This window comes from Acomys minous, assembly GCF_964271855.1.
Source record: "Acomys minous genome assembly, chromosome: 18".
Classification (NCBI taxonomy): Eukaryota; Metazoa; Chordata; class Mammalia; order Rodentia; family Muridae; genus Acomys; species Acomys minous.
Genome location: NC_140501.1, coordinates 58,858,208 through 58,873,456, shown reverse-complemented (window position 1 = coordinate 58,873,456; position 15,249 = coordinate 58,858,208). Strand labels below are relative to the sequence as shown.

General features: G+C 42.8%; 1 protein-coding gene across 2 annotated transcripts in view; it reads right to left on the bottom strand.

Moving 5' to 3' along the window:
- Positions 1–15,249, bottom strand: part of NUP58 (nucleoporin 58) — a 57,858-nt gene that overhangs the window by 14,387 nt on the left and 28,222 nt on the right. Inside the window, exons 13-15 of one of the 2 annotated variants that reach the window (XM_084767115.1) lie at positions 13,846–13,944; positions 12,108–12,203; positions 8,629–10,684 (exon numbers count right to left, since the gene is read on the bottom strand). In XM_084767115.1, coding sequence (XP_084623241.1) covers positions 10,515–10,684; positions 12,108–12,203; positions 13,846–13,944 — 365 coding nt within the window. In that variant the 3' untranslated portion in view covers positions 8,629–10,514. Of the gene's footprint in view, positions 1–8,628; positions 10,685–12,107; positions 12,204–13,845; positions 13,945–15,249 lie in introns of those variants that run through there. The other variant, XM_084767116.1, reaches the window with a different exon arrangement.

Here is a 15,249-nt window from a genome sequence, read left to right as displayed (position 1 = left end):
CTGCCCACAGGAGAAGTGAGCTTGCTTCCCCATAGTCTAGAGACTAGACTATAGTCTCTGCCATAATTAAGAACAGAGTGCAGCCTCACAGTAGAAAGAACACTGCATAGCTGGGGGCTCAGTGCAGGACACTAACCCGTCAGCACTGCACGACGGTCCCAGGGTTGGTTACGTGTATTTCAAACCAGAGACCCTTTCTCAATTCTGGGCTTGCTGAACTGAAGACAGTAAAGTCCAAATGCTTACACACCCCTGACTCACAGCAAGGTGTGGGTACACCCACCTGGAGGCAACGCGACTACCCAACTGAAGGCATGCCTTCACCATGGTGGCCTCGATTTCTTTTGGGAACCAGTTAGCCCCAAGAATTTTACAGCTAACTCATCCTACACCCAGCAGAGAGGAGGGCTGTTTGCGTGTGACTTATTTGATTGACTGTACTTCCATCCTTGTTGGAGGCCGCCAAATGGCCTGTCGTGTGGACTGAGCTTGTCTTAAGTTCCCACATACACCAAAAGAGATCGTCTTCGGTGCAGAGCCTGTGTTTTTGGTTTTCTGGGGTTTGTTTGGTTTTTGAGACAGGTTTCTCTGTGTAGCCTTGGGTGTCCTGAACTCACTTTGTAGACCAGGCTAGTCTTCAACTCACAAGAGATCTGCCTGCCTCTGCCTCTCTGAGCGCTGCCTGGTTTTTTGTTTGTTTGTTTGTTTGTTTGTTTTTTGTTTTTTGTTAGTAGGGATTCGTTCCATCTTTGAACTTTCAAACCATTCCCAAAGGAAGGTGGGAATCTAATAGGGGTTAAAACAGGGTCACTGGGTTTTACGTTCACGGGTTGAGGCCTTTTCCTGAGATTCAAAATAGTGGGTCAGAGCAGGATCCAGGTGACCATATGCAAGAGTCACAGAATGGTCCAGAAACCATGACAGAGAGGCAAGTTAACAGCAAGAGGTAACAGCCATGCACCCTGTGCAAAAGAGGAAAGAGACGGCTGACAGGAGCCTCTGGCCACTGGTCCCATCTGCTGGGGCAGCCATCTGAATCCTGTACCAAGGCACAAAGTGGGCGGACTGGAAGAGGTAAAAGCAAGTCGTTGGCACTGCATTCGGGAGACAGTAAGAAGAGCAGCAGTTTGCTCGTCCCACCGACGGCTCATGAGTAGGTCAGTCCGCTGCGGGAGCGACTGAAGCGGGGCTGCTGTTCTCTGGTCTGGTTCTGTCTCTTGACCGCTTCAGGTTCTTCGCTGGAGCAGCTGGACTCCTTCGGATGGTCAGCTTGCTCGGGGTCGCTGGATCCAGAACACATTCCCAGGTACTGGAGGCTGCATCCCCTTTGCTGTGATGAATCTCGGGAGTCGTCCTGGCCATCTTGACTGCAGTGGGAGTGGATAAAATGACAGTGAATCGACCTCTCTGCGAAGGCTCTGGGGCCTGGGTACTGCATTCTTTTCTGCAGGCTGCTTCTCCTGGTTTAAAGGAGTGTGTTTGCAGTTAGGCTTACAGGAAATCGTTCTCTGGCTGTGTAAGGAATGGTGGCCAGGGCTGAGCAGAGATCCTGTATCTGCTGTCTTAAAGTGATATTACCCAATCCTTTTAAATTTCCCTGTGGGAGGCTGGTCTGATACTTTGCTAATTACTGCTTGCTGTCTCTGTACCCCAAGGCTGCTGTGTAACCTTGCCTAAGAAACTTCCTGCTTGACCAATAAAGGGCCATCACTCCTGGGCAGGGCAAATGGGATAGGCGTGGCTAAGGTTCCAGGGCTGGGGAGACAGAGAATCTTGGGAAGGAGAGAGACCAGAGGAGTAGAGTAGGAGGAAGGATGGGCCAGGTGGAGGAAGCAGCACATGGAGATTTGGCCCACATGATGATAATTATCAAGTATTTGGGACTGTGGATGGGAGGTAGCTCAATAGAAATTATTAGAAGCAGGTGGCATGAGATTGGGGCAGGGTTTGGGATACCTGGCCAACTCTGGGAGGTAGTTTAGGGGATTAATATCTGCCCTGCCCCAGGTTAACTAAGGCTATTTTAAAATATAATAGGTGTCTGTGTCTTGATTGTTAGCGGGCTAGGAAATAGCACCGTAATAATAATTATAGGCCTGATAATAAAAGTTATTAGGTCATACTGATAAATAAACCACAACATATTCCCCTGACTAGGGGAGGATGCCCATAAAGGATTTCATAAACAGAAAGCCCTGTTCGGTAGTAGATCTGATCCTTAACAAAGTTTGTAAGCCCTTTGCCATAGTTTATCTGTTATTTTACTGTCCAGTTCACATACTCCACCTTCCAAGAGCTCTGTGGAAGGTATGGCTGGTGTAGCGGCCAGATTTTTAACCCTCTAGCTACCAATTGTACTACCTTCTGTCACCAACACTGGCCCAGTGTCTGATGTCTGACCCTATAGTAATAGGATACCCAAGCCCAGAAAAGATTTCTTTTAGAAGCCATATAACTTCAAATGCCCTTTCCATGAGAGTAGGAAGGGCTTCTATCCAACCTGAGGATGCGCACACAGGGACAAGCAATCATTCGGAGCCCCTACCTTAGGGGAGCTCTGTAAACGGGGCAACCCCAGCTTTCTACTGCCCTCAGCCCAGGTGTTACTCCAATCATGAGGTAGTCAAGCTATGCAGGGGGGCAGGGAATCTAAGTGTCAACCAGCTGACGTGATGGAACCCTTCAACAAATACAAGGGCGTGTCCTCAGGGGTGGCTAGCTCCATCTTTGAAGTCTCCACCACCCACTGGGGAGACAGTACCCATTTTCAGTCTTAAGCCAAGCCATATACCCAGCTGGTTTGGAGATAACGAGGCTGTAGCAATTGCCAGCTCTGCCCTTCCTTTGGAAGCTGGTAGTTTTCAATCTACTCTGCAGCTGCCCCCACAAGTTGTTAGCATTTCCTTTCTGGTGTCTTCAACACTGCAAGGCAGCTGTTTGCTTAGGGGGCTCCACAGCAGCTAAGAGTTCTATGCTTTCTTTGCCATATGTTATATCTTTCCCTTCTGAGCTGATCAGCCCCTTTTCTCTATATAGGGCCCCATGCTCACACAGCGTGGCGCAAGCACACTAGAGTTTTATGTTTACATCCATCCCACTGCCAGCTGCAGCATTCTTGTTGAAGCTGAGTTCTACTTTTTGTGCTGACCCCCTTGGGCACAGGCTTTGCCTCAGTGGTAGAACCGAGGGTCATCAGAGTACCCAATGAGCTGTTCTAGAAAACAACTGCCATCAGTAAGGTGTGCTACATGATCATCTGGCTAGGCTGGCATAACATGGCAGGGTTTAAGATTTTGAATCCTTGTAGGTCAATTCATGGGTTTTCACATGGCATTGCCCGATGTCTGGCCATCCTAGCATTTGTGAGCCAGTACTGGCCTTTGTATCCCATCAAAGTTATTGCTGATGGCACCAACAATTAAATCTACACTTACCAAGAGTGTTGTGGCATCGGGTGCCACATGTAGATAGGGTGGCCAGCTCAAAGCCATAGAGCCCAGCTGTTTAGAAAGATAAGCAGGGCTGGAGAGATGGCTCAGATGTTAAGAGCACTGCCTGCTCTTCCAAAGGTCCTGAGTTCAATTCCCAGCAACCACATGGTGGCTCACAACCATCTACAATGAGATCTGGTGCCCTCTTCTGGTGTCCAGGTGTGCATGCAAGCAGAATACTATATACATAATAATAAATAAATAAACCTTTGAAAAAAAGATAAGCTATGAGGTAATGCCAAGACTCTAACATCTTACAGCATATTCATGCACATATAAAAAGTAAAGATTTATTACATCTGGGAGTCCAAAGGCTGTAAGGACCCGCCTGCTCTCTTGGAAAGCTTTCTATTGATCTTTCTTCCAGTGCTGTGGCTTCATGAAGCTGCCTCCACCACCCCACCCAGCCGCTGCACCCCATCACCGAACAGAGAAATTTGGTACCCAAAAAGATACCAGCTTCTCCAAGAAACCCTCAAATCTGACATGGGGGTCTGCAGAACTTCACAGAGCAAATAGCCTGCTTCCTCTCAGGATATTCAACTCTTTCTTGGCAGATCTGTGGGGGTGGTGAGGTTGTTTTTTTAAAGAGTCTATATATATATATATATATATATATATATATATATATATATATATATATATATATATATATATAGACCGGACAAGCCTCAAGCTCAGTTTGATCCACCTGCCTCTGCCTCCCAAATGCTGGGATTAAAGACCAGAATACCTGACTAGAATGGAGCTTTTTACCAGAGTTGTTACTCAGTTTTCTGTTGCAGGGTAGAGTGCCTATGCCCCCTCCAGTCGTCTTCAGTGGCTCTGGCCAGGAATACATCATCTACATATTGGAAGAGTGCCAAAAATGGTAAAGGAATTTTTAAATCTGGGGCAATCTGATCCAAGTTAATTGACTTTTGTCACTATTTTCAGGACTTCCCCACTGTTGGCAAAAATAGGCTGCCAAGCTGGGGGTGTGGACCTAGAAGCTGGTCCTTCAGCACTAAAGAAAATAGCTGAGCAGAATCAGACCCTGAAGGGTGTAAGGGTTAGAGACAGGGTGCCAAGTTACTGTGATTTACTGCCCCTAAGTTCTGTACTGGATGGTGGTGATCAGCCCTGTTTTTCTGGCCTAGCAAGACAGGTGTATCCCAGACTATTTGACGGGACTAGAGAATTCTACATTTTAAGAGTTTTTCCAGACATTTAAAACCCCCTATTGACCAGGTGTGGTGGCGCACGCCTTTAATCCCAGCACTCGGGAGGAAGAGGCAGGTGGATCGCTGTTGAGTTCGAGGCCAGCCTGGTCTACAAAGTTGAGTCCAGGACAGCCAAGACTACACAGAGAAACCCTGTTTCGAAAAACTAAAACCAAACCAAAACAACAAAACCCCCTATTGTAACCTGCTTAACCAATGTATAGTTCCTCCATCGAGACCTACGTTAGTTCCTAGCATGACTAGCTCTTAGCATATCAGAAACCAATTTAACTCCAAGTCTCCATTTTAATTATAAAGTAAAATTAGGTTAAAGTTCTCAGGCCCTACATGCCTGAAACCAGGAATGCTTAGAATAAAACAATATATGATAAATGCATGTTGTTTGGGTTAGAGATAAATGCAGGCTCTATTGGAGTTAAGGTCACAGCATCCTGCTATGTTCCTTACTCCCAGAGCTGAAGAGCCCCCAAGAGCTCCCCTACCCTAAACCCCAGCCAACCAGCTTATAATGCTTTGTCTAGCCACCTGGGTACATTATTCTCAGAGCAAAATCAATTCTTATGTTTGGCTAACCAAAATGCTATACTTCTACCCCTGCCCTGCTACCTGGTTGTTACCTGGGTACAGTGTTTCCTATAAACAGCCTGCCTTAGAAGCAAACCAATGTCATGGTCTGATTTCCAAGTTCAGACTGTGGCCCTGACTGGTTAGTCCCTGTTCAGCGTTCAAATACACTTCCATCAATCTGAATCTGGTGTTTGAGCAGTCAGTATACGGCTGTTTTTTAACCCTAACATCCCAAAACTTGTGCCTCAAGAGGGATGTTGCCTTTGGTGAGTGGGCTGTCCCTTGCCTTAATTCTGTGTCCACTAGAGGATTATTTCAGAAGAGCCCAGTGGGTTAACCTTAGCCAGTAAATCAAAACCTGTGAGAGGGAACTCAGGTCCCTCTTGTGGCTTCTCAGCCATGCTAAACAGGCAGCATTTCTTTTCTCGGGGACCAGTAGGAGTCAACATTTTTGCTTCAGGTCTTCTGAGAATGTAGGTTTCTGGTCCTGGGGCATTAAGTTATTTGAGCTTACAGCGTTCTCAGGCCAACCCAGCTGAGGTGCTGTATCACAAGGCTGGGATAGGAACTCAGGGATAACTTCATGGCTTCCTAGACTCCCACGGCTACAGACGAGGAAAGACTGCCTTGTGGCTCCCAAAATCAATAATGTGCTTCTGAAAAGAGGGACCCATGGGTTACATCACAACCAAACAGGTGGCCCCAGTGTCCATGTAAGGTCAACTGGCCAGCTCCAGCGGGTGTCCTGACTGTATGCTCCTACACACCCAGTGGGATTCAGCCTAGCTTACTCTTCCTGTTTCTGTGGCAGCAAAGCCTCTAACTTTCACTGTCCAGCCTCTCTCCTTGCCTGGCACCTGAGCAGGCATTCTGTCTTCTATGGGTATTTGTCTTTCCAGTGGCCTTTCTATGGCAATATGCACACTGGTTCTGAGCTGGATGGTTTTTTGTTTTTCAACTTAATTAGTCAACGGCAAAAAGGGATAAATGAAGGTACAGTGCCCCTCCCTGGAACCTGTCCCAAATGATCAAAATAGAGGGGCCTTCAAATCTCATTGAATGGTACATCTATCTACCATATCCAAGGGGCTGAGGTCTGGCTTTCACTGCTTTTTCCCACCAGGGTGTAGGGAGTTAAATTTCCAAGGAGGGGACAGTTCCAAGTGATGGTTCTTCAGCTACCAGGGTTGATGATGATGCTGGCACTGGCAAGGCCAGGATATCAGGGTTCCCCATTAGGTGCTGGTGACCTAGGTGGTGGCAGTGATGGGGTACAACTGTACACATGGTAGAGAGACTTCTCAGGATTAGGCTCTCTCTACTCTATCTACCACTGATTTTATAGCTCTTTTCCAAGCAGGCTTTTAGGCAGCACATACTGAGGACAACATCCTGCCACCAGTCAATGTAAGGAAACTGATCATAGTGCTCTCAATCTGCAACAATTTTAAACACTTTATTATCTATCTCTTTATCCAGTGACCCCCTTGTGGCGCCATCTCATCCTAAATATGGCAAATCTGTCTCACAAGAAGGCCAGTTTTCTGGGAGAGTTTGACATACACTGTCCCATCTCCTGAATATCCCCTTTGGAGATTTTTTTGTAATACCGTCTAAAGGTGTCGGCTTACTCTGTGGTCCGTGCAGCAGATGGTACTCAAGCCACTAACGCAGTTGTGCAAACACAAGATTGCGCACGCCTGCCATGGTCAGGAGATACGCTCACTCACTCCACTTCCACTCCTTGACCAAAGCTCAGAAGCCACTGCAGAGCTGGGTTTTGTCTTTTGCTTTTTGTTTGTTGCTTGCTTGGTTTTGTTTTAGCCAGGTTCTCAGACAGCTCTGGGACTTGTAGACAGTTGTACTTCATCTCTTCCACTCAATGGAGTAAGTTAATTGGAACGAAACCAAAAGAACCTGGGTTCTACCAGTCTGGTGAGTGGGGTCCCCTGACATGCTTCGTGGGCCTGGGTTCAAGTGCACATTCGGGAGCTCTATGCCAGTTCCCCAGGAGGGCCAATCTACAGATTAATCGACCCGCTGGTGCTAGGCAAGTAGCACCACTCCCAATGCCCTGAGACTCCCACACACCCCAGGGGGTAGTGGGTGAGGCCAAAGAGGTGAAAGTACTTTCTGGTCAATGTATCAGAAACGCTGCAGCAAACCAAGGGAAGAGAAACCCAAGCTGAGAGGCAGAAAGCAGCTTTACTACAGACATACTGCCCAGCAATCAACAGTCTAAAGGCTGAATGAAGGCCATTCAGCTAGACAGGCTTTTCTTCCTCTCTGTCCCCTCCCCCTACCCGGTTGGTTTTATCAAACTTGCTGAATAGATTGCTCCAGTGCCCCATAAGCAAGCAGCAGAATTTATCACAACCAATCTGTAGTGCAGGGGAGAGTAATTTAGTTACAGCAGTGAGATGGTGGAGGTGCTGACCAGCCTGTTGCACGGTTCCTGTCAGCTTTTCTGGGCTTTCTACCATGCCATGTACAAGGCTATTCACCACAACTTCTACAGAGCTGAGCTCGACTGACCATCAACAGGGAACAGATGCCTGCCCAGCCACCAGGATATAGGGAAGGGAAGTGTGCAAAAGGCAATCTCTATGAGCTGACACAGCAAACAGTAGATAATATGCCATAAAGGGGAAAAAACATCAAAGTCTGAGAATACTTGTGGGTTTTTTGTTGTAGGCAACCTGCCTGTTTAAAAAGGAGCTAAGAGAAAACAATAAAATGAGAATACAAGAGAAGAAAAAGAAAGCAGAATGACCACTCAGACACACAATACGACTTTTTAAGAACAGTCTGCCTAGACAGACGCAGGACAGGACTGAGACTCAGCTGAGGAAGCCTTTGTTTTTTTACTCAAATACCCATCTCCTTAGTTATGCTACTTAATGTTGTAATTTTTAGAAGATAAAACCACATGACAAAGAACCTACTACCTCTCTTCCCTCTTCCCATTTGTGTGTGTGTGTGTGTGTAGATATGCACACTGAAGTTAATGCTCTTCCACTTTATTGGCTGAGGCAGGGTCTCCTGGCACAGCAGGGAGCTTGCTGCTGTGGAGTCTCTGCTCTGCTCTGCTCGGGGCTGGAAGCAGGAGGGTATCATGCCCACGCAGCATTTACTTGCATTTCTGGTCTTCACACCAGCATAACAAGCACTTTAACAACTGGGCCATCTGTCCAGTCAGAATTTACTACATTGTCTCTAGCCTTTCATTAAAAACAAAAGAGAGCAAGACTATAACTTACTAGCATAGGAAATATTAAAAGCTAACCAAAGAGAATAAAGAAGCAATAATAAAATTAAATACGTACAACTGTTGAGACCTACAAAGATTCAAAGCAACTAACACAATTTTATTGTTTCCATAATAGGCTCTGGACAAGGTGAAGACAAAAGAGACAAAGACGACACTCTGACTCCTACCACAATGAATGTTACAAGTCTCCAGAGGTTCAACATATGAAAATGTATATAAAGAAAAAAGTAACCCAGAGAAATATAAATATTCAGATATTTGCAGCACAATACAATGCCCTTAAAAAATAACAAAGCGTATTTTTGTAATGGTATATGCAATTCTTGATAGTTATTTAAAATGTCAAAGTACACCTTTTTCCTATCTTCCACCATAGTCTGGACTGAGGATTGCAGAATTACAAAAATATACAAATAAAAACAAGTTTAGACAAATAACTCTCCTTATTTTAATGCATAAGATGCGGATATTGAATTCAGGAATGCCAATCATTGTTATATGCAGATAAATAAAACAGACCAACAATACTTTTATAATCAAACCAAACTAACATTATACTAAAAATATGTATGTGTATATGTATTTATACACACCACACCTATTTTAGAAAAAAGGTGCCTTGGTGAAAATGAATCTGAAAATATTCACTGATGAACATTATATACAAAACCTTCTAAGTAAAAAAAAAAATTAAACTATTTCCGTGCAATTTCATGTTTTTATCCCACTTGGAAACCACTTTCACGCTGACATGGTCCTAAGGCAATTCCCGTTACAGTGATTCTCCACTCACTCAACACCAAGAATGGCAGCAGACAGAGGTCACATGGACACACCCTGACATACCTCTGTGGCATTCACTGGAGTTCTAGTCACTCTTCAAACCAGGAAGTTTATAGTTAGTACAAAGTCATTTCTGAAAATGCAGTTTCTCTAGTCCAAATTAAGCACCCACAACATTAAGAGGCTGAGAAGTCACTTCATTTGGTTTCTCAACAGCCCTGTTGGAAGGAAGTCTGTCCTGGAACAGCTAAACAGGCTCTTACTGGATTCACACTGCGTCCGTCACCTGCATAGATTCAATTTGGCTTAACAGCTCTTTGCGCGTTCACATACACTCCTAAAAGTCCACCTCATTTACAAAAAAAGATTCTATATAGTAGCATTAGAATATAGAGAGAGGGTAATAAAGGTTTCTAAAATGTTTGATGAACCTTACAGCATTCCTCAGTTGGAGTAGCCCCCAGGAGTCAAGGTACAGATAGAAACACAAGAGTGGGCAGTCAAGTTGGACGGGCTCAATACTCACATCACTCATCACTTATGTCTAGTGAACAGATGAAGGGACAAGGTACCCCGGGCTACCCCTGCGATAAGTGCTGAGGATCAGAAACACAGTGAATAACTGAATACACTAGGAAAGGAGAACAGTCTGAGGCAAGAGTTATAGTTGTGTAAATATAGTTTTATGTGCACACACACTGTGTGCATCGCTCTATACAACTACATACATATCCACAAGACGCCCTGCAGCACAGTCCTAAAGGCCTTCTCAGGGAACAAACTACTTCTGGCACAGGCCCTAGGGTTCATGCCATCTGCATTAAGAAACCAGTGTGCATGTATTCACAGCATAAGCCTTAGCAACCAAACAGTGCTATTAATACTACGATAAATCATACGTTTAGGTTGATGGATTTTTTTCATTACTATTAACTGGTAATTTAATCACAACATTTCTTACATGTAGAATCAAAAGTAATAGCAACAAAACTGCAACTAGATTTTGAATTCACAAAAAAAGGGTGTTTGGTAAGGTAAACAAAGTTCAATTTCCAGAGTGAGGAATATCAAAACTTTATAAATCTCCCGAGATGCAGTTCAATTACTACATCATTAGAAAAATAGACTCCTAGACTAAGCGGCACCGACTGAGCACTGCCAACACATTGCCCCGCATGTTTATCTCTTTCCTCTTTTGTTTCCAGCCGGAGGTCTCTTCAACTGAAGGAGCTGTCCTCCTGTTCCAAACCCCGCAGAGGCAGGATTGGACACCCCAAATGTCAGACCAGCTGATGCCGTGATGCCAGGATTGCTGAAGTTAAACCCAGACGCACTTGAGCTGCCAAAGCCTTATGTTCAGGGAAGAAAATATTCAAATGAGAAGTTAAATCACAAAAACAAATATAAAAAACAGGGACGAGTGAAAATTTCTACCTGAGAATACACAATGTATTAGAGCAGAAATGGCCTGTGGCCCATGAATTTCTAACATGGAACTTTACAGAAAAATGATTCAGCTACCAGCTGAAAAGTTATCTTGAGAGACAGAAGTCTGGTGATACAGACCAAGAAAGCAAGCTAGCACAGATAATTGAAATCTACAGGAAAATTCAAGCTGCCAGAAACTTCGCCTGTATGCTAACATGTTTTATGTGCACATACAAACATGTATTATTCTGTTTACAAGTATATATGTGCATAAAATTACATTACATCATTACCTACATATTTTGTCAATGTCTTCCTACTCAGACTCACCAAAAACATTTTAGGAAAGACACTCAAGGCATCTGCAGCGGCCCTTAAACCCCAAGGCTCACAAGGAAGCCTCAACCCACCTGAATGCAAGACAAGGCCAACAATGCATAGTGTAAGAGTCATTACCATGGCCTGGTTACCTAACACAGTATTTAAATTCTAGTCCTGATACCACTGATTACAAGTCTTACTCCACTAGCACTGCAGCCTTTAAATACTACTGACAGTAAGTGGAATTCCCTAAATTTGAACATATTTTTAACAGTGTTACATCATTATTTTAGACATGCTATTTACCCCTATATCACACATTAGGACAAGTCAGTATTTACAAATATAAATTGAATGGAAAGGTAGATAAAATTTGGGGGTTTCTACTAGAAGTAAATTAGACCTATTTAAAAATGAACAAAGAGTCAAGTTATTCATCATTTATAAACTACGCAACCCCTTAAAATCAGAAGTCCTGACAACTGTTTGGGCTGAGCTGTCTTTCCTAGTTGGCTGCCTGGCGTCACAGGCCTATCGCACCAGCCACTCGGCAGGCTGAGGCGAAGCACAAGTGCAAGGCCAGCCTGGCAGCTCAGCGAGGCCACAGCTCCTAGTGAAAAGTGAAAAGCAGCTGGAGGAACAGCGCAGCACTACAGTGCTTCCTAGGCTGGAAACCCTAGTTTCTGCCTCAGCACAAAACAGAAATAAAAAGCTCTCCTGGATGAAAACCAAAACCACCCACCGAATCGTAACTACTGGGTTAATGAGGGGGAAAAAAGCCTTAAACTGTAAAGCCAGTTGCTAGGATTCAAATGAATCTCTAGTTAACTGTTTATAAGTTGAACTAAGAAGTCTCGTCACACCCAGCCCCCAGCGGTAAGGCTACACAATCTAGTTGGCATACATGCTTCCTCGGGCAATTGGGGGTCTTCAGGGGTCCCTGGAAATAAGCATGTGCATCATCTTCAGTTGAGTGGTTTTCACTTTTTGGTCTGCCTGGAGTTCAGGCGGAAGCACACAAACCTGCACTAAGACTTCCTGAGGGTTTATCTGTTGTTCCAAATCCAAATGTGGAGGCCCCTGTGGTGCCGCATCCGAAACCAGAGCTAGCTCCAAATCCTAGTGAAAGGTAATAGAGAAATACACAGTGCACATAAAACACAGATTACAGGGTACTCACAAGAAAACCAACCACCACCACAGGTCAAATAAACGCAGTGTTCACAAACACAGACTTAGCTAGGCAGTCTGCTGCTTACTCCTCCACATAAGACTCTTTGAGCAGATTAATTCTGAACAAGACACTAATTTATAACTACCCAGACTAGCTTATGACCAAGCAGCAATTTTTAAACGAGGCTACTGAAGTCAAGATCACATAGGTTATTTCACCACTGAAACGAGTATAGACTGTTACATATATGCTTAGCTGAAACATTATTTCATTTCTGAGAAATAAAAAGGCTGGCTAAATTCATAAGCAAGCATGACTTGCACAATAGTGTCAATACTAGAATATTCCAATGTAAGTACACTCTGGTCCTTACTAACTGCAGGACAACCCACTACTCCAAAACAGTAAATTCTGCCATGTTACTCTCCATATTAACACTGACAGTCTTTCCTCTTAAAATATATTTTCATCATACAGAGTCCATGAAGAAACTCTAAATACTCAAGATAGTTCACCAAGAATTCTCTACATAAGCTCCAAATTAGTATTGTTGCTGTAGTTATGTTGGAGACAGGGTCTCATGTTATTTCCCCATGTAGCTGAGGCTGACCCAGAACTTCTGATCCTCCTGTCTCCTGAGTACTGGGGTTCCAGGTATGTGTCCCTACTGCCTGTATTTGCAGTTAGGGACCAGGGCTTCATGCACACTAGGTAAGCACTATGCCAGTTAAGATGTACCTCCAGCAGAGCTTGAACTCTTTTTGTTATTCTGCAATGGTGTGCTAAGATACTTAAGTTGACAGTGAGCTATCCCTGCCTATAAGAAACAAGATGGAAAGTGACTACACTCAAGAGGGATTATGCTCCCTGTCAGAGTTGTAAAATTCTCACTGTAGAACAATCTGTATTAGATAACTGTGGTAGCTTATAGCCTGTCTTTAGATTTTAGAGGAAATACATGAACCTTCATTACCCTATAATACTTTTGTCAAAATATAATAAACTCTCAATTATCCACAAAGAATTGTGAATGCATTTATAATGAGCATGTTTTTATAGACTTACCTTACTAATTTAGGAAGGAATTAGAATAATCTGAATTGCTTATATATGTATACAGTCAAATATGCAGAGTGCATAGAAATGACATGAGTCAAGCTGTTTTACTTACAATAAAATTAATTCCATTTAAAGTGGTCACTCTCAGGTTTAAAAAAAAAGATAACGATCTGGACTATGTATATGATCTACTAGATTAGTTTCCAAAGTTATATTAGAACTAATTTTTTAAAGTTCAGTTAAAACTAAGTTGATTTAAACTAAGTAATTCTCAATTTCACATTTCAGCACACTGACTGGAACACATAAAACTCCCTGCCGCTTGGTTTTAGTGCTTTTTAATTCTCCTTTCCATACAGGACAGAATGCCTTGTTAAGCTCTGAAGCTAGTGTTGGGAAGCAATGATTATGTTCGGAGAATCCTTTTTGCCAGATGGAACCTTAACTTCCCAAATAGCAGCAGATCCTCTTAGAAATGTGTATAGGCTACAGTCAGTTCAAATGCAACAGAGAAAAGGTAAAGTGTACCTCCAAGGCTTGAAGAACCTAGGCCACTTGATTGCAAGCCAGTGCCAATACCTGAGCCGAATGGCGTTCCAAAACTAACTCCCAGAGATGGCTGTGGCCCTGGTATGAAAAAAAAACGGGGGAAAAACAAATTTGCCTTACTCTTTCAAGGTTAAAGTTCCTTTATTAGATTATTTTTAAGCTGAACATTGATAACTTTTTAACAAATTCCACTTGTCAAAGCTTTGATTTCACAATGTCTTTCTAACCTAGCTTATCTATCCCAAAAGTCTTATCTGAAAAAAAAATTTTTTAATCTGCTTATAGCTATACAGTTAAAAGAGGCTTACTACAATGAAAAATGTTCAAAAGTTTAATATACTAATAATTTGAAATATTTATGCATCGCAAGTTGTAGTTTTTATATTTCTAGAATTGCTTCAGTTCTCTCTACTTGTTTTCTGATAACACTATTTGGTGTAATAAGTACAGGTTTACTTTCCTTTTTAAAAATAGCTCTAAAATAGTATTAGAGCCCAGTGATCAAGAGACCAACACTAACATAGCAAAACTATCATGTTACTTCATAAGGTACCCAAAAAATTAGGTATGACTTTTCATAGTAAGAAATGGTATATATAATAAATAGATAAAAAACAAGACAATGTTTTATTTTATTTAATTTATTGTTCATCTTAAAAGCAAACCAATTACACAGTAACATGACAATTCCAACTTGTTCACAAAAGTGATTGAGTTCTATTCTTCAGCTCTGCTACATTTCACCACTCATCACCTGATTAATGAGATCAAAATGAACATTTACAAAGGCACATGTGCACCTTGATAGACCCAATACATTCAAGACTTCAAATGTACTCAAAATCAGAGCCAAGTGCCACCCTTTCCATACCTGCTTCTCTTTAGGGATGTTGGCTGAGTTTGTTTGGCAAGAACAGAATCAAATTTACTAGCCCCTCATGGTCACTATGTTTTTAACTAAGCAGAATACAAAAATCTAAAAATCTCTCATTTGATAATGATTTATGAAAACTGCTCAGTAAGTTTTGTAGTACAATCTGAGTTCTGGCCCCTGCAGCACAGTGGTTAGTGCATCTCAGAGCTGAGGGAATGCCAAAGCAAAATGCATCTTCAAATTTACTTCAAAAAAGCCAATGCCTTCATGTTGCCCAATGAAGAATGAGGTTTGTATATTCAAAAGGTAGTGTAAGTTTATAAAAGCACAAAACAACAATAAAATGAGGAAGTACATTTTGCTACCCTGGGACAGAAACTGGACTTTTAAATAGCTTCTATTAAAAAAAAAAAAAAAACAGAATAGCAACTAAATAGCAGCCAGAGTTCTTATACTACTATTAAAAAAATAAATTTAAAAATATTTTTAAAGTTTTTACATCCAGTTCA